At 44.7% G+C, this 26,021-nt stretch overlaps 1 protein-coding gene across 7 annotated transcripts in view; it reads left to right on the forward strand.

The window, feature by feature from the left end:
- Window positions 1-26,021, forward strand: part of TMCC1 (transmembrane and coiled-coil domain family 1) — a 125,558-nt gene that overhangs the window by 27,761 nt on the left and 71,776 nt on the right. For 6 of the 7 annotated variants that reach the window (XM_056524949.1, XM_056524946.1, XM_056524944.1 and 3 more), the window contains 2 exons: window positions 3,457-3,579; window positions 4,751-5,461. In XM_056524949.1, the coding sequence (XP_056380924.1) occupies window positions 4,940-5,461 (522 nt within the window). In that variant the 5' untranslated portion in view covers window positions 3,457-3,579; window positions 4,751-4,939. Of the gene's footprint in view, window positions 1-3,456; window positions 3,580-4,750; window positions 5,462-20,324; window positions 20,537-26,021 lie in introns of those variants that run through there. The other variant, XM_056524950.1, reaches the window with a different exon arrangement.

Raw genomic sequence — 26,021 nt, forward strand, 5'->3', positions numbered from 1 at the left:
GTTATCAAGGATGACGGTCTGGCAATCAAAGGTATGGAGAGGTGTAAACCCCTCGCTGGTGTGGATCGCAATTCGGCAGCGCCACTTTGCAGCGCCAAATTGCGATCCACACCAGCGAGGGGTTAACACCTCTCCATACCTTTGATACATACTAGATAGGTGCTGGTTTGGCCAGCACATCTCTATATGGCCACCTTTTATCTGTAAAAATTCTCCCAACAATTCTTGCAATAAATGGTCTGACAAAATAAATAAAATTTGTATGGGCACATTAAAGGCCTCCGTATAGCTTTAGATAAGTCAGCAAAACCTGCATATATTTTGCAGTGCTGGAACATGAGTGAATAAATCTACTATTTTTGCTGATCTTCTGGAGTGCTGCGCCATTACTTTTTGGTAACCTGTATATATTTACATGTATTTATGAGAACTTTTCTCTAACCACTACAGCTGAAAAACAGATTGGGCTTGTTAAATTTCCCCACCCATTTCGTCTGGAGATAAGCTGCCAGCAGAGTTGTCTGGCAGCAGCTTACTCCCCTCATTCAATAAAACCTGTGCATGCTCGTGTATGAGAATGATGAGGAGGGCTAGCTTTAAGGGTCTATTCACACGGCGGAATTTCAGCCTGAAATGAAAGCCCAATTCACTTCTATGGGATTTCGCACACCCGTTGACACTTCGGAAATCCCGCTTGCGGGATTTCCGAAGTGTCAACGGGAGTGCGGAATCCCATAGAAATATATTGGGATTTCATTTCTAGCGGTTTCTGCCAGCGGAAATTCTGCTGTGTGAATAGGCTCTAAAGGATACTAAAGGTGTATGAGCTCCTTTTGGAATAGTTGAGGCTTTCATCATTGGGTATTGTTCTGCTGTATGTGTCTTGTCCCCTCTATAAAGGTGAGCAGCGGCTGCGGTAACTGCACCATGTTTACACGCAGCCTTGTAATAAAGGACCACAGTGTCACTTTTTTGGAGCTATGATACCAGACTAATCCGTAGGCAAGAGTGGAGCGGTTTCTGAGATATAAAAATACCAATACAAGCTCTTTAGGTCCTGCTGGGTCCCAATATTGGCCCATGAGACATCTGATGACTGCCAGATCGCCTTTAATCTTGTATTGCCCAATCCTCCAGAATTTTCAGGGTCCAGATAATGAATGGAAGTTTTGAAAGCCACTAGGAATATTACACCTGGAAACATTGACATCAAGACCTCAGAAAGTCAGAGAATTGAGTGGGTCCACCTGACTAATGTCCCTTTCACACTAAAGGTATCATCCTGTAAAAAAAAAAACAAAAAAAAAAACCTCCGTTATTACTCCCGGCAAAAAGTCCTGAAAACGGCCATCAAAAAATCCCATTCATGTCAATTTTTTGAACATTCTTTGGTATGTCCGTTTTTACAAATGTCAGTTATTTTTGCTGGCACAAAAGACTGCATGCACAAATTTTTGGTCCGGCAAAAAAAAAAAAAAAAAAAAAAAAAAAAAAAAAAGTGACAAAAACGTACGTTAAAATTTAACATTGAAGTCTGAGGGAACCGGATGTTCAAAAAAAAAAAAAAATCCATTATCAGTTATTGTCAGTTTTTTTTTTTTTTTTTTAACATCTGTTTTTTTTTTTTTTGTACTTACCGTATTTTTCGCCCTGTAGGACGCACCGGCATATAAGACGCACCCAATTTTAAGGTGCAAAATCGAGAAAAAAAGATTCTGAACCCAACAGTGATCTTCAACCTGCGGACCTCCAGATGTTGCAAAACTAAAACTCCCAGCATGCCCGGACAGCCAACGGCTGTCCGGGCATGCTGGGAGTTGTAGTTTTGCAACATCTGGAGGTCCGCAGTTTGAAGACCACTGGTATAGGAGGTAATACTCACGTGTCCCCGCTGCTCCGGACCCGTCACCGCTGCCCTGGACGTCGCTCCATCACTGTCGCCGTGTCCCCGTGGTGTCCCCGACTCTCCGGACGTCTTCTTCCCCAGGATCCATGCTCTCTGTCGCCGTCATCACGGCGCTACGCACGCCGCTCCTATTGGATGACGGGACGGCGTGCGCAACGACGTGATGACGTCGAAGGATATGCTGGCCATGCAGGGGATCCCGCCACGGAGCAGACACCGAGGAGGCAGGTAAGGTCCCTACCAATGCAGCTGGGTTAGTGTCCCTTTCCCTTCAGCTTTGATCGCCGCGTCTGAAGGGTTAATACTGGGCTTCACCGCGATTGGTGATGTCCTGTATTAGCCGCGGGTCCCGGCCGTTGATGGCTGCAGGGACCGCCGCGATAGGTGTGTATTCGCCGTATGAGACGCACCAACTTTTTCCCCCCAGTTTTGGGGAAGAAAAAGTGCGTCTTATACGCCGAAAAATACGGTATCCTGTTCAGTACAGCTTTACAAAAAAAAGGGGTTAAAAACCTGATTTAAAAACAGATGTAACTGGTAATAACGGATGATAACGAATGAACAACATCAGGTTTTTTTTAAAGAAAAAAAACATTAAAAATAACGGATGATGGTCATCAGTAACCGTTTTAAAGTAACGGCAGTAAAAAAGCAGGATGATACCTGTAGTGTGAAAGGGGACCTTTTTAAGTGGTGAGGGGCAGTGGATGATGTGGTCCTGTATCGCCTGGTTTGACACCCCCCCCTCTTGCAGTGTTATAAAGTTTCCGCTTCCCAACTATTGGATACGATAGAACTCTGGACTGTGAAAAGGGGGAGGAGGAGCGACTGCTGCAGACACGTTGGATGTTTGGTCTAGTTAGTCATTCTAGCTGCCCCCTCTCCACCTGTCACTACTTCCCTCCGGTGTTGTCCACTATTAAGGTATTTGCTTCCCCCTTTGGATTGTTGTCCTCTGGCCAGTATAGGGTTAACTGTTGGGGGAATGATCTGAACATAATAGAGGGTATAAATATAACATAAAATATGCATGGGAGTGTAGCCTGGAGGAGTGTGCTAGATCTGTCCTGTGTTATTAGCTCCATAGAACACACAAGGAAACCAGAGGACAGTGCCCTTGAATTAAGCAGCTCCTCAGCTATAGTGTCTGTTATCGCTGCCTCAATATTTGCTTATCTGACTAATCCTTTATGGCATTGGTGATTTGTAAATGGTTGTTACCGGCATTCCGTCAGGAAAATCTACCTAAGTCGTTAAAAAAATAAAAATAATGATTACCGGTCAGTGCAATGCCCAAAGTCGGTGATGATGCTTCCCACCCTGTGCCCTGGCAGGTCCGCTTTGTCACAAGGACGACGTGTGATCCAAATCCATCCGCATCAATGACCACAGCCTAATTCCTAATGTCTTGGAATGTAGATAGGGGATCCTTATAAAGTTCCAATGACGATATGGTTGTTACAGTGCTGTACAAGAATGATGTCATAGGGGCAAGTATGATTGTGTTATTTACTTTGCTTCATGCCAACTTCTTATTTTTGCCCACACAGCTCACTGATCAGACCAATGAAGGTTGCAGACTCCATTCATCCAGACATCAGGGTGAGCCTTTACATGGAAGATTACAGTCAGTGGGAGGGATACTAATGTCCAGCCGCAGTCACCAATCATATGTGAGTACGACTCCTGGTACAGGCAAGTATATGATGTGTTATTGTAGAAGGTGGGCAGAGTATTTAGTTAAAGGGGTACTCCACCTCTAGATATCTTATCCCCTATCCAAAGGATAGGGGATAAGATGTCTGATCATGGGGGTCCCGCAGCTGGGGACCCCTTCGATCTCCCTGCTGCACCCTGCGTTTGTTTAGAGCAGTGCTCTCCAACCTGCGTACCTCCAGATGTTGCAAAACTACAACTCCCAGCATGCCCGGACAGCCTTTGGCTGTCCGGGCATGCTGGGAGTTGTAGTTTTGCAACATCTGGAGGTCCACAGGTTGGAGACTAGAGATGAGCGAACTTACAGTAAATTCGATTCGTCACGAACTTCTTGGCTCAGCAGTTGATGACTTATCCCGCGTAAATTAGTTCAGCCTTCAGGTTCTCCGGTGGGCTGGAAAAGGTGGATACATTCCTAGGAAAGAGTCTCCTAGGACTGTATCCACCTTTTCCAGCCCATCGGAGCACCTGAAAGCTGAACTCATTTATGCAGGAAGTCATCAACTGCCGAGCCGAGAAGTTTGTGACGAATCAAATTTACTGTAAGTTCGCTCATCTCTATTGGAGACCAATGGTTTAGAGCGTCGGGTGCAGTGCTGGAGGCTTGTGACATCACAGCCACACCCCTTCAATGCAAGTCTATGAAAGGGGGCATGACGGGCGTTACGCCCCCTCCTATAGACTTGCGTTGAGGGGTCATAGCCGTGCTGTTGCGAGCCTCCGCTCCGCATTGCCAATCATCTGGGACGGAGCCAGGTTCGCTCCGTGACATGCATCGGATGTCTGGGGTCCCGCAGCTGAGATCGCGGAGGTCCCCAGCAGCGGGAACCCCGCGATCAGACCTCTTATGTCTATGGGCGGAGTACCCCTTTATGGTTCGGTGAGTGATCCACTTGACTGTCCAAAACACAGAAAAGGACATTTTTCTTAACCTGAGGACAGAAGTGGTGCTGTTTTTGGAAGAAATTCACTTTTTTTTATGTTTTAGTTGGAAAGGCAAATAGGTTGTAGCTGAGCCTTTGGTTGCTGCTTATTTTAGGATTTCATATAAAGGGTTGGGATTACTTGGTACTTAGAGACTAATTTTGGATTCTCTTATTTCCATCATATTTGTTGGTTTCTCTGCAGATTTTTGTGATTATCTAAAAGAACCGAGCACTGCGGAGTACTGACCTCTCGACTCTTATGACTTCCCTACGCCCATCTCAACGCATTTTGCGGGCCTACGCAATCCATTTCAAGATAAAATAAGTTCTGTGGAGGACATTGCTTGAGCACTGAAGGTTCAGGGGGAGGGGGCATGGTTGATGTTGTCTGATGGAGGCCCCTGGCAGCGACAGCCTCTGCGATGATACAGACCCCGGGGGTAATGAATGTAGGAGGCTGGTGGACGGAGAGCAGAAGGCCTCCAGGGGCTCGCACTTTGACAACATCAATGTGATTGGCCACGGCCTGAAGCACTTGTTTCAGCATCAGCGACGCCGCTCCTCTGTCTCCCCCCATGACGTGCAGCAAGCCCAGCCTGAGCTAGAAGCAGAAGTGGATCATTCCCAGGGGCAAGACTCTGATGGATCCTCTCAGCCAACGGCACTGAATCGGGTTTTACAGCAGATCCGGGCCCCTCCAAAAGTGCGAAGGGGAAGCAGCTTGCAGCAGAACAAAAAAGGGAAGACACGGGGAAGTCCACAGATCGGTCGGCGTTCTGCCCAGGATATCATGGCCGTCCTCTCCCATCCAGGGCGCCCACGTTCATCCTCCACCACAGATGCCCACACAGCTTCTGTCGCCCTGGAGATATACAGCCCCTCTTACCTGTCTCGAGAGGAGTCAGCTGAGAAGGTAAGAAACCTTGGAGTATTAAAAGTGCCGTCTGGTCACTATTGATGCCTGATGACCAAATGAATGGTGTTTTCCCAGAATGACTTCTGGCATCTCAGTGACTTCTTAATGATTTTTGTGGGTATTCCAATCCCTTATGTCATCTTAACAATATTTACAGAATAACTTAAAGGGGTACTCTGATGGAAAACAATTTATTTTAATTTTAAATCAACTGCTGCCAGGAAGTTATACAGATTTGTAAGTGACTTCTATAAAAAAAATCTTAATCCTGCCAGTACTTATCAGCTGCTGTATATTACAGAGGAAGTTCTCTTTCTTTTTGCATTTCTTTTCTGTCTGTCCCCGGTGCTCTCTGCTGACACCTCTGTTCATGTCAGGAACTGTCAGTTCTTGACATGGACAGAGGTGTCAGCAGAGAGCACCGGGGACAGACAGAAAAGAAATGCAAAAAGAAAAAGAACTTCCTCTGTATTAGAGAGCACTGTGGATAGACAGAAAATAAATTCTCTGTAGTAAACAGCAGCTGATAAGTACTGAAAGGACAAAGATTGTTAAATAGAAGTAATTTGCAAATCTAATAGAAATATATACTTAGCGCAAGAATGGTATCCCTACTATGGCTGCCCAGACACACACTTGTGGCTCCTGGCCCGTACCCACAAAAAAAAATTTCTGCAATTTGCAAATCTGTTTATCTTTCCGGCAGCAGTTGATTTTAAAGAAAAAAATTCCACCAGAGTACCCCTTTAAAGCTCTTGGGTTGTATTAAAGCTGAAGAATTGGTCATAAATCCTTGACAATGTTTACTTGCTGTCCATGGTATTCTGTGCTCTACTTGTGCCCTCAGGCACCTTTATGCACTCTTCTTTAAAGGTTCTCCCACTTAAAAGGGTCAAAAAGTTTACGTCTGTTACCTTTTTTTTACAATACATTTTTTTTTAAATAACCAACTTCCTGTTACCACCACTGGGGGTCAGTCAGTACACACGCTGCCCAGGTTAACTGAGGACTTGTATAGATTGCCCCTAGTGGTAGGAATGATTTAATTACACCTATGTGTTGTAGTCAGTTTTAAAGAGGTATTTTCATTGAGGTTAGGGGATAACTAAGGGACTGATGGTGGTCTGGTTGCTGGAACCCTCACTAATCCCAAAAAACTGTGCCCCCCTCAGGTTAATGGAGTGCACAATGTGTGAGCGGCCATCAGTAAGCTTAGCAATGTTTGGAAGCCCCATACAGAATGGAGCGCTGGCCGTGCATGCAGGTTGCCATTCCGTTAATTCAGAAGACGTTTTTGAGATTGGCTGAGGTCCCTTCAGTCTGTCCCTCACAGTCCGCTATTTATTTCCTAACCTATGGACAGAGGTGAACGTTCTAAAATGAGGATACCCCTTTAATAAGACCATTCCCATATATATCAGGCTTTTTCAGAAAAATCTTAAGAAGAAGACAACAAAGGAAAAAAAGTGCACAACCGCCAAAGAAAAGCAAGAAAGAACAGACAGACATTTTTAAGACAATTAAAAACACACACCTACACCTGAATATAGCAGTGAATATGCTATAACGGTACATATATATATATATATATATATATATATATATATATATATATATATGTATGTGTGTAATTAGCTTATATCCATATCTACAGTACATGCAGCAATAAGCATAGAGCTATATACCATTTAACCAAATGAAAAAGTAATACTCACTAGCTGGTAATAATAAATAGTACACAATCCATTCATGAAAAGGAGTATAGATGCATAAAAATATAGATTTCAATCTCAAACACTGCAGTGCTGAGTGACTGGGACAGTGCTTCCCAACAAGAGTGCCTCCAGCTGTTGCAAAACTAAAACTCCCAGCATGCCCGGACAGCCGAAGGCTGGGAGTTGTAGTTTTGCAACAGCTGGAGGCACCCTGGGAAGCACTGAACTGGGATACAGTACAGAAGTCACTATATGACTGAACATTTGGGGGGGAGGAGCGCTTCCCTCGTAGACTGTGGACTATAATGCAGACTGGCTGACTGAACTTTCATTTTGTACCTTATTTTGTATACCTTTTTTTAATGTGTATTAGGGGTGTGAATCGTATGACGATACGATATATCGCGATATATCCCGATTCTGTCTCAAAAACAATGTCTTTTACACTTTTATTAAAACTTTATTTTTATTTTTTTATACACTTTATTAGACTTTTAGGAGGAATCATTAGATTCCTCAGACAGATGAATAGAGTTCTATTGAACTCCATTGATCTGCGATCCATTGATAGAGCCTAGTCAAGCCAGGCTCTATCAATGACAGAGCCACGGGACAGCAGGAAGCAGAGGTAAGCCCTCCGGCTACCTCTATAGTGGATCGCCCGCACGCGGTCGCGCTGTGGGGGGTGGAGGGCGATGCAATCCACCCCACTAGCCCACCAGGGAGCATTCACAGTTCCCTTTAGACGCCGCTGTCAGCTTTGACAGTGGCGATCTAAAGGGTTAATAGCCAGCCGCGGCGATCGCCGCATGTTGGCTATTAGCGGCGGCCCCGCCTACTGCAAACAGCTGGGGCCCGCTCCATACAGACTGCTGAGCGCCTCATGCTGGATATTAGCAGCGGTGATGAATCAGCGGCCCCCGGCTACTGAAATCAGCCGGGGGCCGCAGAGTACGGAGCGGGCACGAGTCGGGAGCCCGCTCCATACACCCAGAGCCACGCCGCGTCAGATCCGGCCCTGCTTGTCCGAGCCGGAAAAATTCACCTGCCCGGCGCCTGGAACAGCATGTCCCAGCGTCAGGAGATAAAAGTTCCACATCCCTAAAAGGATCGATTCAAAAATATTTTGATTCTATTCAGTATCACCAAATGAAAAATTGCGATAATCGCATGAATCAATTTTTTTCTTGCATCCCTAATGTGAATATTGTTTAGGTATTTTGTAATATTATGACCATTTAGTACTGAGTAGTATCCCAGTCACTCAGCACTGCACTGTCTGAGATATATAAAAAATATAATATTTATTAATTATAATTATTATTCATTATAAAATTAACAATTAGTATTCATTATATTAATAATAATTAATTACAGATTTTTATTTTATTATCCTGCTATACTCCTGTTCATCTATTTGTGTACTGTTGTTGTATTTATTAACAGTTAGTATTACTGTTTCATTTGTTTGCATGGTATATAGCTCTATGCTTGTTGCTGCATTTAGTATGTCTGATATAGCTGATTTTATAGATTTGTCTGTTTTTTTATTTTTTTATTTTGTTTTGTGCAATGAAAGTTGTCTGCATATCTTTTACAGATATTCCTTGTTGTCTTTTGTGATTTATTTTATTTTTTTATATTTCCATTGCACCCGGATTTCAAATATTGCTAGTAGTGCCCATACTTTTGTTGCTCTTCAGACTTTCAGAAAGGGACAGTATTCAGACACAGGATTTATTGGCGAGAAAAATGCCAAGGACATCAGATAACACCAGTGCTGCTATTTTCCTTGGAGAGCAGCGTACTGTATATTTAAAGGGGTACTCCCGTGGAAAACTTTTTAATTTTTTTTATTTTATTTTTTTAAACCAACTGGTGCCAAAAAGTTAAACAGATTTGTAAATTACTTCTATTAAAAAATCTTAATCCTTCCAGTGCTTATTAGCTGCTGAATGCTACAGAGGAAATGGGTTTTCTTTTTGGAACCCAGAGCTCTCTGCTGACATCACGAGCACAGTGCTCTCTGGTGACATCTCTGTCCATTTTAGGAACTGTCTATAGCAGCATATGTTTGCTATGGGGATTTTCTTCTACTGGACAGTTCTTAAAATGGACAGAGATGTCAACAGAGAGCACTGTGGTCATCATGTCAGCAGAGAGCACTGTGTTCCAAAAAGAAAACCATTTCCTCTGTAGTATTTAGCAGCTAATAAGTACTGGAAGGATTAAGATTTTTTAATAGAAGTAATTTACAAATCTGTTTAACTTTCTGGCACCAGTTGGTTTAAGAGAAAAAAAAGTTTTCCACGGGAGTACCCCTTTAATATTTCCTTTTACTCTTCTTGAATAATCCAGGCTGTGACTTTGTTACTGACCCAACTGGTGTGTGGGACGTGTATTTTACTACCGTGATCATGAATACAGCCGTCTTGTCTACCGTAGGGGTTAATAGAGATCTGATAAAGTGTTCCGGAGATGAGTCTGCACAAAGTTCAGAGCAATGTGGTGCCAGTTACTGCCCGCTCCTGACTTCACATCATGCCACAAGTGTTTGGCGCAGGCTCACATGATCAGGTTACTCCTCATCCCATTCTATTCCATCCCATTATAGCTTAATGTGACAGGATCCCCCCGTCTCTAAGAATCAATTGATTTGATATATTTTTGTTTAATGCATCCAGGCCTTGCACTTGACAAGATGTTACACTAACTGGTTGTGGTTTGTAACGCCGGCAGGGTGTAACGCTCGGAGTTACACCATATTTGGCTCAGTTTAGGCCGATTGATATTTACAGTGTTACTTTAGGACATAATACCAAAGTAACCTCTCTGTAAGTTGTCATGTTGCAGTTTGATCACTAGGTGGTGCTCATGCAGAAGTTATCCTTTTCATCTCCTTTAGGGTTCTTGAATTTGCTTACTCTGTCCTCTCCTCTTCAATAGCCGGATGCCTCATCCTAATACAAAAGCATAAAGGACTGAAAATCTATTATAATCTACCTGGTGGATTGCAAATACTGTTAAAGGGGTATTCCGGCTTTATACATCTTATCCCTTACCCAAAGGACAGGGGATAAGATGTATGATCACAGGGGTCCTGCCGCTGGGTGCATTCTGTGGCGGGTGCTGCCTCTGAGTCCGTGACGTAACGGCACGGCCACAGCCCCTTGTGACTCCCCCCACCCCCCAATTATCCTTTTTTTTTTTTTTTTTTTTTTTTTTTTTATAAATAAAGAAGCGATCTGGTTGCTATGGGCAACTATCCCACTTCTCCTCTGCCTAGGTTTTGATCAACTTCCCCCACTGTGTCTTGGTTGGATGCAAACGACCGTGTGAACCTAGGCTAAGATGAATGTACAGACACTGGGGGAGATTTATCAAAATCTGTCCAGAGGAAAAGTTGCCCATAACAACCAATCAGATCACTTCTTTCATTTTTCAGAGGCCTTGTTTTCCTAACATTGCTTATTGCATGACTAGTCTAAATATATAGTGATAAAGGAATTGAATGTTCTGATATATCACAGAAGCCTCAGCAGTGGATATTTGTTGGCCTCCCTGCCCCTTGCACTAGGATCACCTCCAGAATAGGGTTAGGGACTTCTGCACCTGTAAGGCCCCTTTCACACTGCCGTTTCTCCCTGTTGAGAACGGACGTCAGTTTTTTGTTTGTTTTTTCTCTTCCTGACTTTAACCCCTTTTTACGACACAGGACGTAAATGTATGTCCTGGTGCGGTGGTACTTAAGGCACCAGGACGTACATTTATGTCCTGTACATGACCGCGAGCATCGGACCTATGCTTTGGTCATACGCGGCAGGTCCAGGCTGCTATCAGCAGCCAGGGACTCGCTGGTAATGGCGCACATCAGCAATCGCGCTGATGTGTGCCATTAACCCCTCAGATGCCATGATCAATACAGATCACGGCAGTGCAGTCACTAAAATGGATGATCGGATCGCCCACAGCACTTACGCGGTGATCCCATCATTCCAACATGGCGGCCGGGTCCCCTCACCTTCCTCCAGCTGTCTCTAGGTGTCTTCTGCTCTGGTTTGAGATCGAGCAGATGACCGATAACAATGATCAGTGCTATGTCCTATGCATAGCACTGAACAGTAAAAAAAAAAAAAAAACACATGGTATCGCCGCGTGTGGGAAATACTTGAACTATTTAAAATATAATGCTAGTTATCCCGTACGGTGAACGTAAAGAAATTTTTTTTCCAAAATTGCTGCTTTTTTTGTAACCTTTTATTCCCCAAAAATTGAATAAAAAATGTATTAAAAGTTTTATATATGCAAATGTGCTATCAATAAAAAGTACAGATTACGGGACAAAAAAATGAGCCCTCATACCGCCACTTATACGAAAAAATTAAGAAGTTATAGGTCAGCAAAATAGAGGGATTTTTAACGTACTAATTTGGTTAAAAAGTTTGCTTCTTTTTTTTTTTTAGCAGTACAATAATAGAAAAGTATGTAATCATGGGTATCATTTTAATCATATTGACCCACGGAATAAAGAAAACATGTCATTTTGACCGTAAATTGTTCAGCGTGAGAACGAAACCTTCCCAAATTAGCAAAATTGCGGTTTTCGTTTTCAATTTCCCCACCCATTTATGGTAAAATAAGTGATGTCCTTACAAAGGACAACTGGTCGCGCAAATATCAAGCCCTCATACTCGTCTGGGGATAAAAATATAAGAGTTAGGATTTGTAGGAGGTAAGGAGGAAAAAACGAAAACTTAAAAATAAAATTAGCTGAGTCCTTAAGGCCAAAATGGGCTGAGTCCTTAAGGGGTTAACGGCCAGTTTCATGACTGGGAGCAGCTGGCAACAACTGGTCCTGGCGGCTCCCATTTACTATTATGGGGGCTGCCGGGCGCCATTGTGAATAGCGGGAGAAAGATGGCACATGCAGTGATTTTTCTCCCGCTATTCTGCCCGGCTCTCCCGCCATCACAGTGTGAAAGAAGCCTTAGGTTCCTACAGCTGGCCTGAGGAGACTGCACATCACATGGCATCTTTCTGCTGGATTAATCTAACCTGGGAATTGTATTTCTGCATTGAGCAGGATCAGCCTGTACTACAACCCTAAACCAGCGGCTACGCCAGCCAGGAGGGCTTCTGGTTACACAACAGTGTCTGCTTGGTTTGCCCTGGCACAGTGCCCGCTCCTGTTCATACGATGCCCACAGAAGTGTCACATAACTCCTATCCTAATACAAATGTTTGTGTTTCACTGAAACCTCAGACTATTTAGAAGAGATTAGTCTAGACGCAGTCAACATTGAAACGCCATTAACATTCGGATAGGTATTTACCACTAGAATGGGTTCAGTTTACAGGTTAACCAATTCCCTGCCAGAGGGAACCTATTCCTCCTACCCTGGTGTTTGTGTAGAGCAGCGTTTCCCAAACAGGGTGCCACCAGCTGTTGCAAAACTACGACTCCCAGCATGCCCGGACAGCCGAACCAGGGTGCCTACATCTGTTTCAAAACTACAACTCCCAGCATGCCCGGACAGCCAAACCAGGGTGCCATTAGGGCTAACATGGAGTTTTAGCTAATATGTTTACACTTCTGAATGTCTGTCCAGTTATTCTTCTTGCTTTCAGATCTCTGCACAACAAGGCTAAATCTGCATTCAGGAGTCTAGGAAAGCTGGGTGAAACTACCTGCTAGAGCATTCCGAGAAACAGAATTAGGGGGATTTTTGAGGCAAGTGGCTCTTGAAATAGAGGCTTGTTTTTTTATTTAAATTTTTTTTTTCCCCATAAGGCAGTGTTTCCCAACCAGGTTGCCTCCAGCCTTTGGCTGTCCGGGCATGCTGGGAGTTGTAGTTTTGCAACAGCTGGAGGCACCCTGGTTGGAAAACAATGGTGTACAGACTGGCTTGGTACAGTGATATCGGAGCTTCCTTGTTTTGAGCTGTGTGTGAACACAGCCTTATTCAAATCAAACAATACGGCATCTTTGGTTGAACTGTAGAAAAAAGTGAAACGTGAATGAAAGCACAGTAATACAGATATGGTGATAGATTCTGCTTCTTAATCTGGTCACATGACTCGCACATTATATAGAATCAGAGTCCTAATTAATGGCAGCTGCCTGTGTCTGGTGTATACCAAGATGCCCTCTGCAGCCGGGCATGAAGGGGGGGGGGGGTATGATGATCTGCCCAAAACATTAATCTGTTCCAGATGTCTCCCTCAGGGAAGAAAATGAAGCCAAATCATTTAATACCCGTTATCCGGGCTGATTAAACGGGGCGTCTCTTAATACCCAAGACATGCCAAGAATCCTGGCTATTTGCTGCCTCCTGCCTGGATGCTCGTTCCTGAGCTGCGCTGCCCTTGAAAAACCAGTTCATGGCTATGATGGATCCTATAGGCTGTTAAACAGCTTGTTCAGAATAGGAAAAACATGGCTGCTGTCTTACAGAAAAAAACAGCATCCCATCCATCCGTGGGTTATCTCTGGAATTGTGGCTCGGATTTATTGACGTGAAGGTGACTAAGGGTGCATGCACACCGTGTTTTTGCTATACAGTTCCCGTATATGGTTTCCAGATAAAAAACCTACAGAACTGTATAGAAAACCGTATGCATTCACTTAACATTGGAAACCGTATGTCAAATGCATCATCCGGTTCAGTCTGTTTTGCATCTTTTACGGTTTTGTCAGTTTTTTTTACCTGTACCCAAAACCGTAGTTTACCAAGTTTTTTGGTCCGGGTGAAAAACTGTATTAAACCGTCACGCCCCCTCCCATAGACTTACATTGAGGGGCGGGGCATGATGTCACACGGGGGCGGAGTCATGACATCTTGAAACTCCTGCCCTGTGGTCAGCGGCTGGACCCCCGCGATCAGAATTCTTCTCCCCCTATCCTTTTGGTAGGGGATAAGATGTCTTATGGCCGGAGTACCCCTTTAAGACTTAACGTGGCTCTCAATGTAAAAAAAAAAAGTTTCCATTTAGAAACCAAATGCTAGACTGGCTGCTATGTATAATTCCTAGACATGTCATTTATGAATATCCCCCACCACATTTGTCCTCCAGGTGTCTGACTAGAAGTGAGCTGTCAGTGATCTGGAATCTGCCATCTAACCACAAAAGGACACAAGCTGCCAGAAACTTGCCCATCCCTGCATATTGTTAGTGTGTGGTCATGAGCGGTGGATGACATCACCACGGCAGGAAAATCTATAAGGGTATCGCCGTAGACCCATGATGGCGTCATATGTCAGGGGTTAAATGATTTTCTCCACCCTGGAGATTTTTTTGTTTGATTCCTCCTGTGGAGTCTGAAGCCTTTACTGCGCCCATGCGCAGTGTGAGGGAGATTTATTATTGCCTTCCTGACATTTTTTTTTGGTGCTAAATTTTTGCGCAATTTCAAAATAGAAATTTTTTGCAAAACGGACTGTGAAATGCAGTGAATCATTGACATTGTAGTGGAAGATATTTACCATGTGCACCCTTTTGAATATGGCACAAAAAAGTGTGTAAACATATAAAAACACACACAAATTCATACCATGTCTGCCTCGCTTTAGAAAAGGGGCATCCCACAGCAAGTTCTGAGGCGATTTTTCATTTGTGTAATATTTATCAATCTATGCGCCTTTTTCATTAAATTTGGCGCAAGTAAGCTTAAAAACACCGCCAAAAAAAAGAAAAATCTCCCCCTGTATGTTCTGTTTATGACTGATATTGGCGGAGGGTTGTGTGAGTTTTATACACTTCTCTATGGCACCTGTCGCACGCACCACGCAGAGTTTGGTCTGACTTCTGTCGCTGCTTGCAGGGTTAATGGGACTTCTCTATAGGAATCTCAGCTGTTAAGTCTCAGGGCACAGGCAAAACAATAAGCTTTATTTAATGACTGTAGCCGCTCCCCGCACCAGGCACTCTAACCGGTTCCACATCGCACTTAACCTTTCCTGCCCCGAGCTGCCGAACAAGAGTGTGTAGATGTTTCCTATTGATTATTTGATAGTTTTACCTTGGAAATATCCTGCTGAACTCTTCCTGGGTGTGTTATTCGGGCAGAGGCGCAATACACCAGAAACAATGCAACCAAAAAACGCAGGTACAAAAAAAGAAGAAAAAAATTGCATTGAATGCATGATAAAGCGTGCCAGTTTTTAAGCTTTTTTTTTTTTTTTTTTTTTTTTTTTTTCTCCTCAAGCTAAAATAATGTGTGAGGCCCAAATGTGCAGTATGGTGTATAACATTGGGAGCAAATTGCAATATAGTAGACCCTTCCTCCATTATGTCATGGTCATTGTATTTTCACAAAAAAATCTAATTTGTGCGAATGCACAGATGGCTTCTCCATAGCAAATGGGATGTAGGTAAAGCTGCACCATTTTAGGCTGGGTTCACACTACGTTTTGTCCCATACGGGAGCGCATACGGCAGGGGGGAGCTAAAAGCTCGCGCTCCCGTATGTCACCGTATGCGCTCCCGTATGTCATTCATTTCAATTAGCCGGCCGGACCGAACGTTTCACTCCGGTCGGCTCATTGAAATGAATGACATACGGGAGCGCATACGGTGACATACGGGAGAGCGAGCTTTTAGCTCCCCCCTGCCGTATGCGCTCCCGTATGGGACAAAACGTAGTGTGAACCCAGCCTTACTCGTGAATTTCATTTGACTATGACATCCTTGCATACTGTTGCTTCTCCAGCTGTCATACTACACCCTCCAGCACACCCTAACAACCCCGGCGGGGTCCCACAACATTTCACTAAGGTGTATGAGAGCCTTTAGGCTACAGCTGCACAGGGACTTTTTCGCACAATGACAAATCACATAGTGCTGGGCGGTATACCGGTTCATACCGAATACCGGTGTTTTTTTTATTTTTTTCCGCAATACGGTATGAATTTTTCTCTATACTGCAATACCGGTCGGGCCCCTCCCCCCTCGAATGAATTATCTCTGTCCCCACATCGGGGGGACTAATCATGTTACCCCCAGGTGCTGATCTCCTTTTCCTCCTGTGAGCCACAGCTCTGGAAATGAATGAGTTGTGAACAGAAGTTCTGCAGCGCCCGCGGCCCACCGGCTTGCAGGGGGAGGTGACAGCTTCCGTTCTCCGTCCTGCGCCCGTGGCTCACAACTCACAGCGCCCGCGGGTCAAATATGATTAGTTCCCAAGTTCACTGCAGCTGATAATTCATTTGAGAAGGGGGGGGGGGGGGAAGTATGGTGGTAAGGGGGAAATGAGTGGGGGGAAAAAATACCGTCAAATACCATGGAACCGCCATAAGTTTGAAAAATACCGTGATACACATTTTGGGTCATACCGCCCAGCACTAAAATCACATCGAAGTTGTTTGACAAAAGTAATTTTATGCATCCTGCTGTTATGCAACTTTATTACAGTTAATGTTTGGCTGTCAAAAAAAAAAAAAAAAAATAAAAGTTTTAATCGGGTCACAGTAGCATTAATGTGCATTGAGTTTAGTAGTGGCAAAGTAGCATGTGACCGGTCACTGCAATCTTGTACGTCGCACATAAGGTTAGTGAAAGGTGTAACAGTGCAACATTCCACATTGTGCTGCCAAAGTTGCTCGGTAGCCCCGGCATCGGTAAACATGGGTAATGCTGCAATAGAAAGAGCAGGTAGATACTGGGTATATAGGATGGATCAGTGGTCTCCATACTGCAACCCTCTAGGTCAGTGGTCTTCAACCTGCAGACCTCCAGATGTTGCAAAACTACAACTCCCAGCATGCCCGGACAGCCAACGGCTGTCCGGGCATGCTGGGAGTTGTAGTTTTGCAACATCTGGAGGTCCGCAGGTTGAAGACCACTGCTCTTGGTGTTGCAAAACTTCAACTACTAGCATGCACGGATAGCCAATGGCTATCCGGTCATGCTGGGAGTTGAAGTTTTGCAATGTGTGAGGGGCACCGTTTGGTGACCACTGGGATAGATGTATGTATGTATATTCGGCCGTGTTGGACTAGTTGTTGTATTATTCAATAAAAGCCACTACTTATGCTACACTTTGCACAGTTAGTGGTAGAGATGAGCGAACTTATAGTAAATTCGATTCGTCACGAACTTCTCGGCTCGGCAGTTGATGACTTATCCTGCATAAATTAGTTCAGCTTTCCGGTGCTCCGGTGGGCTGGAAAAGGTGGATACATTCCTAGGAAAGAGTCTCCTAGGACTGTATCCACCTTTTCCAGCCCACGGGAGCACCGGAAAGCTGAACTAATTTATGCAGGATAAGGCATCAACTGCCGAGCCGAGAAGTTCGTGACGAATCGAATTTACTGTAAGTTCGCTCATCTCTAGTTAGTGGCTCTAAAGAGGTGTAGCTGTGATAACCTTTCAAGATAAGATGGTGGTTGTCATCCCTGAGATTCCAATGCCTGACTGTACAGCCATAAAGCATTATTTTACATAGATTATTGGAATCCAGGCAAGGCAGACGTGGTATAATTTAGCATATTATTAGAACTTTTTTTTTTTTTTTCTGTTTAAGTGTCTATTTTAAAATTGCGCAATTTTCGCCAAATTACAGCCAAAAAGGAAGACAATGATAAATTTATGTTTTCTTGTTTTGTTGTCCTCTTCACACCCTGTTTGTACGAGCCATATAGCTTAGCGGTTACAGAGACTTTTTCGATCCAGCCCTTTTGTTGTCCCAAGGGTTTTATGGTTTTGCGGCTGCGTTCACACGGCGTCTAGACCCGTCCCGTTCTTCTCCCATTAAAAATAAAAAACGGACAATAACGGATGCAAATGGATGTTATCCGTTTGGATCCATTATTGTGAAGTTAATAACCCCCCCCCCCCAAAAAAAAAATTTTTTTTGTTGTTCTGAGCATGCTCAGAAGTAAAAACTGATTGAAAAAACGGATGCAAACTGATGGCATTAAAGGCTCATCCATTTTCTATAGACTTCAATGTTAAATTTATTGTATCCGTTTTTTCTTCAGTTTTTTTTTTTTTTTACAATCCTTTCACATCTGCTTGCACCCGTCTGCGCTCATTTCCGTATTACAATTTTTTTTTTTTTACGGGAGAAAAGATGGTGCATGCAGTATTTTTTTTCTCCCGTAAAAAAAAAAAATTGTAATACGGAAATGAGCGCAGACGGGTGCAAGCAGATGTGAAAGGATTGTAAAAAAAAAATAAAAATATTTTACAACCGTTTATAATCCGTTAACGAGCAGCAACAATGGAACCTAAACGGTGAAAAAAAAATTAGGACAGACGGCCGCATGAATGCACCCTAACCCATAGTGGCTGCTAAGGACATGCTGCCTGACAATGCTACTGAGGTTATCCATAGCAACCAGACTGTCAGCATTGCTCCGCGAGCGGAATTCCGTGGTGTGAACTTAACATTAGTGTGAATGGGTCTCCGCGAGACCCGTTCACACTGCGGAATATCCACTGCGGACAATTCCGCCGCTGAAAATGTTCGTTCTTTGCGCGGATTCTGCGAGCACTGCATAGCTCTCAACGGTGACTGCTCATTGCCCCGCGGCCCCAGCGCCGAAGCACCATTGGCGGCGGCCGCCAGGCTGAATCTCCGCTCGCGGAATTCAGCGAGCGGAGATGCCGTAGTGTGAACGCACCCTTAGCGAGGAATTCATCAAAACCTGTGCAGAGGAAAAGATGACCAGTTGCCCATAGCAACCAATCAGAGCGTTTCTTTCATTTTTCTGAACACTTAAAAATAAAAAATAAAAAAAACTGGTTGCTATGGGCAATCTCCCCCATAGAGTTTAGGACATGGTTCCATCTTTTTAATTCCCTGAATTTATGGGCAGAAATACTTTTGGGCAGACACCTCAGTCGGGGAGCGGCAGTGTGCGCCTGCAGACAAAGGGCCAGTGTGCGCTGGATGTGTCTCTGATAAGAAGGCGAGACAAATGTTTACACTTCTAGATAAATGGAAATAAATGAGAAGACTCATGAGGAGCCTTAGATCCGCCATTGAAGGGCGGATTGGACGCACTGGTTTGATGTAATCCGCTATGTCCTCTCTGGTTCACCAACATGGGTGTCACCTCCTTTAAAGATTATTCAGGAAAAGTGAGAAACACTGCATTATGGAGTTGTCATTTGAGCAACCAAGGTGCCTCCAGCTGTTGCAAAACTACAACTCCCAGCATGCCCGGACAGCCTTTGGCTGTCCGGGGATGCTGGGAGTTGTAGTTTTGCAACAGTTGGAGGCACCCTGGTTCGGCTGTCTGGGCATGCTGGGAGTTGTAGTTTTGCAACAGATGGAGGCACCCTGGCTTGGCTGTGCTGGCATACTGGGAGTTGTAGTTTTGCAACAGATGGAGGCACCCTGGCTCGGCTGTGCTGGCATGCTGGGAGTTGTAGTTTGGGAACAGATGGCGGCACCCTGGTTCGTCTGTCCGGGCATGCTGGGGGTTGTAGTTTTGCAACAGATGGAGGCACCCTGGTTCAGCTGTCCGGGCATGCTGGGAGTTGTAGTTTAGCAACAGATGACGGTACTCTGGTTCGGCTGTCCGGGCATGCTGGGGATGTAGTTTTGCAACAGCTGGAGGCACCCTGCCATAATATGATGATCTAAACATGCCTGGTATGAAAATAGAATGTGGTATCTGAAGAGATTTCCTCTTTAGTCTGTGGTCTTGTATTTTGATGCAGCTTACTGTCCTATATGCTGGATTCAGTGGTTGCATGACGAACAATTACCTAATTTCCTAGTAGCCTATAACTTCAGCTGCCTCTCCTGACGGGCAGCAGTGTGGAGAATTATGGAGTTGCTCTTTATGCAATTCCCTGGTGTGTAAGTATAGGCTGGCAGTGGCCATGGGGTACTGGACTGTCTGCCAGACACATCATTCAGCCTGGGGTATAAATAAGTGAACCCTGCGGCCTCGTATCTGGCCCATTCTCCCTGGGCAGTGTAAATAAATTTGCTTTAGCAGCTAATGAAATTGAGGTAATGGCTGGGTCAGGTGGATGCAGGGGGAGGAGGTTCGTGTATCGGGGGGATTGTCTTCAGGGTCCATCTGTCTCGGACCCTCTCACAGCTGACTCACAGGAAATGTAGAGCTGCTGTGGGATGGCGCCCCTCCCTCCTCTCACTGGCAGCATACTACACGAACAATGAGGTTCCATCAACTTCAGACTGATCCGCTCTCTGCTTTCTCCTCCATCCTGAACGCCTCATCTGGGGGATCCCTCCCCTCACCCCTACTTTCCTGAGCCCTTTCATCTGGAAAATGCGGTTTTAGTTGCTGGCAGCCACCACACCCTCATTTCTTTGTGTGAAAGGACTGAAGGGTTCAACATGGTCCAGCGGTTCAGCCTGAGGAGACAGCTGTCTAAGGTAGGTGCACGGCAGGCAGGTTGCGGTGCTCTGTGCCAACGGGCACACACTCTGCACTCATCCTGCATGGCACTTCTTTTTCTTCTACAGTTTCTGTCTTTAGTGTCATTGATCGTATCTGTTCTCTGCCCCATCATGTATGTTGTGCAGCTTTGTTGAGGATTATTTTTGCAAAAAAAAAATGTAATTTTTTCTTTTCTTTTTTTTTTTTTTTTTTTCTTTATTGACTTTAAATTTGAAAGAAATACTACTGGAAACTGAAGTCCTTGAATCGTCCTCCATTCATCTGATTCTTCACTTCATCACTTTATATTGGTGCTTTTACACCTCTAACAGGGATATTCACTCAGCTTTCCTAGTGCACTTAATGGTAAATCTACTTCGTGTGTCACCTTCTGTGCAGGAAATTTAAAAAAGCTGGGTGGCTGGAGCATAAGAACTGTATATAGACTATATTGGTTGTCCCCCAGTAAATCTTTCTAGCATGCCATGCAGGAGTCAAACAAAAAAGCCCCCACCGCTGTGCGAGTTGTAATAGCTGCCATGTTGGTTGTCATCCAGCTTTCCCTGGAACAAATAGTTAAGAAAACTCAACATTTAGAAATGGTTTTAATATCAGGTGGGAATGTGTGGCAGCATCAGCGGAGTTCCTGCATTGTCAGATGCCAGGAATGTTTCCTGTGCCCTACCCAGTTCCTTCAGTAGATTTGATATAATTCGGCTTCCTGCACATAGATGACATGAGGGGCAGTAAGGGATGAGGAAAACGCTGTGCAGAACAGTCTTTTGTAGCTTCTAATTTATATTTGTATATATATAATTATATACAGTGGTCCCTCAAGTTACATTATTAATTGGTTCCAGGACGATCATTGTATGTTGAGACCATAACTCTATGGAAACCGGGTAATTGGTTCTGAAGCCCCCAAAATGTTATCCAAAAATATGAAAAAGTGAGGATTAAAGAAAAATAAGTAGATAACTAATACAGATAAAGCAAATCCTTACATATAAAAGTAAGAAATAGCTGCTGGGAGCTGTAAATCACTGTCTATGTCAGTGTTTCCCAACCAGGGTGCCTCCAGCTGTTGCAAAACTACAACTCCCAGCATGCCCGGACAGCCGTTGGCTGTCCGGGCATGCTGGGAGTTGTAGTTTTGCAACAGCTGGAGGCACCCTGGTTGGGAAACGATGGTTTATGTAGAGGACAGGAGCTTCTTCAGGGTCCTATACAGTACACACAGTGTCCCAAATGGAGCCACCCTTACTTGGTGTCCAAAGGAGCAGCTCTCCCTGGCACAGGTAAGGAGTAGTACAGAACTTGTAGTTCCTCCCTGTACAGTAGGGGGCACTACCAGACATCAGTCAGTGCTTGTACTTCAGTATTAGAGGTGATTAACCAGTAAAATGCCAATTCTGATTGGTCAGTTCCTCCAGTTGTGACATGTTTCACAGATCTGGACTTTCCGTAGCATTGTATGTTGAGTCTGGTTTCAAGTTACAATGGTCCAGAAAAGACCATTGTATGTTGAAACAATTGTATGTTGAGGCCATTGTAAGTTGAGGGATCATCCAGTTTATGTACCCCTTCTTACTATACAGTGTTCTCTTCAGCTCCCAGCATTTTTATTAGTGGGTGATTTACATAGCTATCACATTTTAATGTTGCGTTGTGTATTTTCTGTTCTGACACTACATCATCCAGCGCATGTTGCTGCTCTTCTGAGGTAGCAAGTCTTAAAGTGTTACATTCTTAGTTTTCACTGAATTTTTGCTCTATTTAATTAGGTAAACATGAAACTAAAGACTTATGTCCCGCACATTGCTTTTCCCATTTTAGTTATGTTTATTGGAAAAGTTGGGTGACAACCAATATGGGCTACATTACAGCTTCCATGGAGCCTATAAGGTGGCTTTCCCCATCCTGGAAAATCTGTCTGCATCTGCCAATGTTTGCCAACCAGGGTGCCACCAGCTGTTGCAAAACTACAACTCCCAGCATTCCCGAACAGCCAACGGCTGTCCGGGTATGCTGGGAGTTGTGGTTTTTCAGCAGCTGGACACACAATAGTTGGGAAACACTGGCATATGTAATGATGTGGTAGCTGGGGGTCTACCACTTCATAGGTAGGCAGATTTGACACTCATGACTAAAGGTAACACTGTTTTCATAACCCACTGTTAGACCATGTTCACAAGACGGAATTTCTGAGCGGAATACAGCGGAAATATTCTGCTTGGAAATTCCGCTGCAGAATTCTGCAGCACTGTGCAGAATTTTTACGACAGAGACATCTGCAGCAGAAATCCCTATTTTAGCATCCGCAGAAACAATGAACATGTTCATTATTTTTACGGATTTTGCTCATAAAGCTATTGCTGTCTATTAAGACTGCGCATTTCCGAGTGGTCCTACTGCTGGCGGAACATTCCTCAAGTTTTACACTGTGTGAACATAGCCTTAAAGAGAAATTTCCTGAGCTGTTCAGTTACATGGGGCAGCCATGTATAAATGCATAACTAGGCTTGTGACAATTACTAGGACAGATGTAAGGACAGCCATATTGTTCTCCATTTTACCCTGCTTGGCTTTCCCCTATTAGCTACTGTAAAGAGCAACTCTGCTATCTGAATGGACACCATGTGGCCCATTGCAGCCTCAGCAAATCCTCACTAAGATATGGCAGCCTATTTTACATTTTTTTCCCCCTCAGTAGTCCCTATAGAGTATCTCGTGATGTAGCGTGTGTGTGGGTATTGTATCACAGTCTGTGTGGAACCTCAGCCAATCCTCAGTAAGATATGATGGCAGCCACTTTTAAAGAGTACCCCTGTCATATCCCACAAAAAAAAGAAACAAAACTGTGATGTTACTCAGAATCCTGATCATGTACATATGCTTTTTATGTGTCTAGCACCTATATTTCTCTCACAAATACTTTCTATCTGTTGCTCACTTGGTTTGTTAATCTGTGCTTTGGAAGGGGCGTGTCCTCACTCTGCAGGACCTCTTCCTCCGGAGTCTGCTGTACAGTGCTGGGTCTCTTCATGCCATCACTGCAGGCTGCTCTGTAACCCCCTGATAGGACAGGAGTGAGCACAGAGAAGTGCTAGTACCACCATCATTTACTGGAGATTTGTCCTAGCCTGTGCTTTTATAAGCCATCATTTCTATTAAAAAAAAGAAATAACCTTTTCAACATACTTTATAAGAAAATTGTAACGTTCGGCCAAGATGTACAACATATAAAAAGTTTTAGTATCTGACCGTGTTTATTTATAAAAAATGTTTTATCTTGTTTGTTTGTTTTTTCCCCTTCAGAAGTCCGTGGAGTATCTTGTGATTTAGTAGGGGGAGGAGGGTCCCTTGTATAGCACCATAGTCTGTGCGAACATTGTTTTCGCAGCCTCATTTTACCCTCGTCCTGCTGTAATTAAAACAGAAAGCGATCAGGAATCCGCCAGCGGGGATAATTACATTTTTATTAAGATCTTGAGCCTTTCTAACAAGCCATAAGCCTGTATTTAGCAAGATGATGATGATGATGATGATCTGGGCCGTGCAAGATGGTGACATTCTAGGGCAGTATTCTTCCACCTATGGTCTCCTCCTGTGTAGCTTTTACATTGATACCCCCCCCCCCCCCCCCCATGGAAATACCTAGAAACACATGGAAACTGTCCTCAAGTGGACTAGCATATAAGATGCATATTTTCTGCAGCTGGTTTTGCTACCCATTGCCTTCAGTGGGTAGGAAAATACGCAGCGTATACGCTACATGGGACTCTACCCTAAATAGTCTTGCAAGGACTAGTGCGCGTGCCTAGCACCGCTCCGCTCATTACTACGTGTGTTCCTGCTGCAGGTGAACAAGGATATAGTTGACCAGTTGCCTATAGCAACCAATCAGATTGCGGCTAAGAAAGGCCTATGAAAATGGTGCACTCTGGTTGCTATGGGCAACAGGTCAACTTTTTCCTCTACATAAGTTTTGATAAATCTCTCCCCATAGTATTATAGATTTCAACATGGCTTACTATTATTGTTACCTTTATTTTGGGCCAGAAGTCAACCAGCTGTCTGACTCTACAGAAACCATTGGCGCAGTCAGTTTATATACCTTCGAGCTGTTTTACCACAATACACGCTACTGCCCCATGTGTAAACTGCACCCGTGGTTCTGCGCAGCGGTTGAGAGCCATACGGATGGCAGACTGGCAGCAAATCATAGTAAAGCGTGTGCAGCCTTGCCCTGTGTGTCTGGCGGCAGCTGATCTCCTTACCCAATTGGCATTAACCCCTTAACGACCAAGTGCGTATATTTACGTCCTTGGCCTGCTCCTGCAATATAACGCAAGGTCACTAGGTGACCCCGTGTCATATCGGGTCGGTCCCGGCATGTATCCGAATCCAGGACCCGGGGCTAATAGCGTGCGGGAGCGATCGTGGTGCCGCATGCTATTAACCCTTTAGTCACGGCGTTCAAAGCTGAACACCGCGTCTAAAACTAAAGTAAATGCTTCCCGGCTGATCGGGACCACCCCAGTGAAAATGTGGTGTCCCGATCAGCTGGAACGCGAGCAGAGGTCCTCTTACCTTCCTCCGGCGTTTCCCTTTGGCGATTGATTTCTCCAAGCCTGAGATGCAGGCTTGAGCAATCGACCGCTAGTAAGACTGATCAATGCAAAGCTATGGCTTTGCAGGGAACTGTGTATAAGTTCAGTGTGTGCAGTGTTATAGCCCCCTATGGGAGCGATAACACTGCAAAAAAAAAAAGTTATTAAATGTCATTTAACCCTTTCCTTAAGTCCAAATCAACCCCCTATTCCCATAAAAAAAAATGTACCGTATTTATCGGCGTATAACACGCACTTTTTAGGCTAAAATTTTTAGCCTAAAGTTTATGTGCGTGTTATACGCCGATACATCCCCAGGAAAGGCAGGGGGAGAGAGGCAGTCGCTGCCCGCTTCTCTCCCCCTGCCTTTCCTGGGGTCTAGAGCCCTGCTGCCGGCCCTTCTCTCCCCCTGGCTATCGGCACCGCTGCCCATTCTGTCCCCCTGACTATCGGTGCCGGCGCCCCATTGCCGGCGCCGATAGCCAGGGGGAGAGAAGCGGCGCCGACAGCCAGGGGGAGAGAAGAGGCAGCGGCACCCATTGCCGGCGCCGCTGCCCCGTTGCCTCCCATCCCCGGTGGCATAATTACCTGTTGCCGGGGTCGGGTCCGCGCTGCTGCAGGCCTCCGGCGTGCGTCCCCTGTGTCGTTGCTATGCGCTGCACGGCGCAGGGGGAGAGAAGGGCTGGCGGCAGGGCTCTAGACCCCAGGAAAGGCAGGGGGAGAGAAGCGAGCAGCGACTGCCTCTCTCCCCCTGCCTTTCCTGGGGGTGTATCGGGGTATACACGCGCACACACGCACCCTCATTTTACCATGGATATTTGGGTAAAAAACTTTTTTTACCCAAATATCTTTGGTAAAATGAGGGTGC

This window comes from Hyla sarda, chromosome 6 (genome assembly GCF_029499605.1).
Source record: "Hyla sarda isolate aHylSar1 chromosome 6, aHylSar1.hap1, whole genome shotgun sequence".
NCBI classification, from domain to species: domain Eukaryota; kingdom Metazoa; phylum Chordata; class Amphibia; order Anura; family Hylidae; genus Hyla; species Hyla sarda.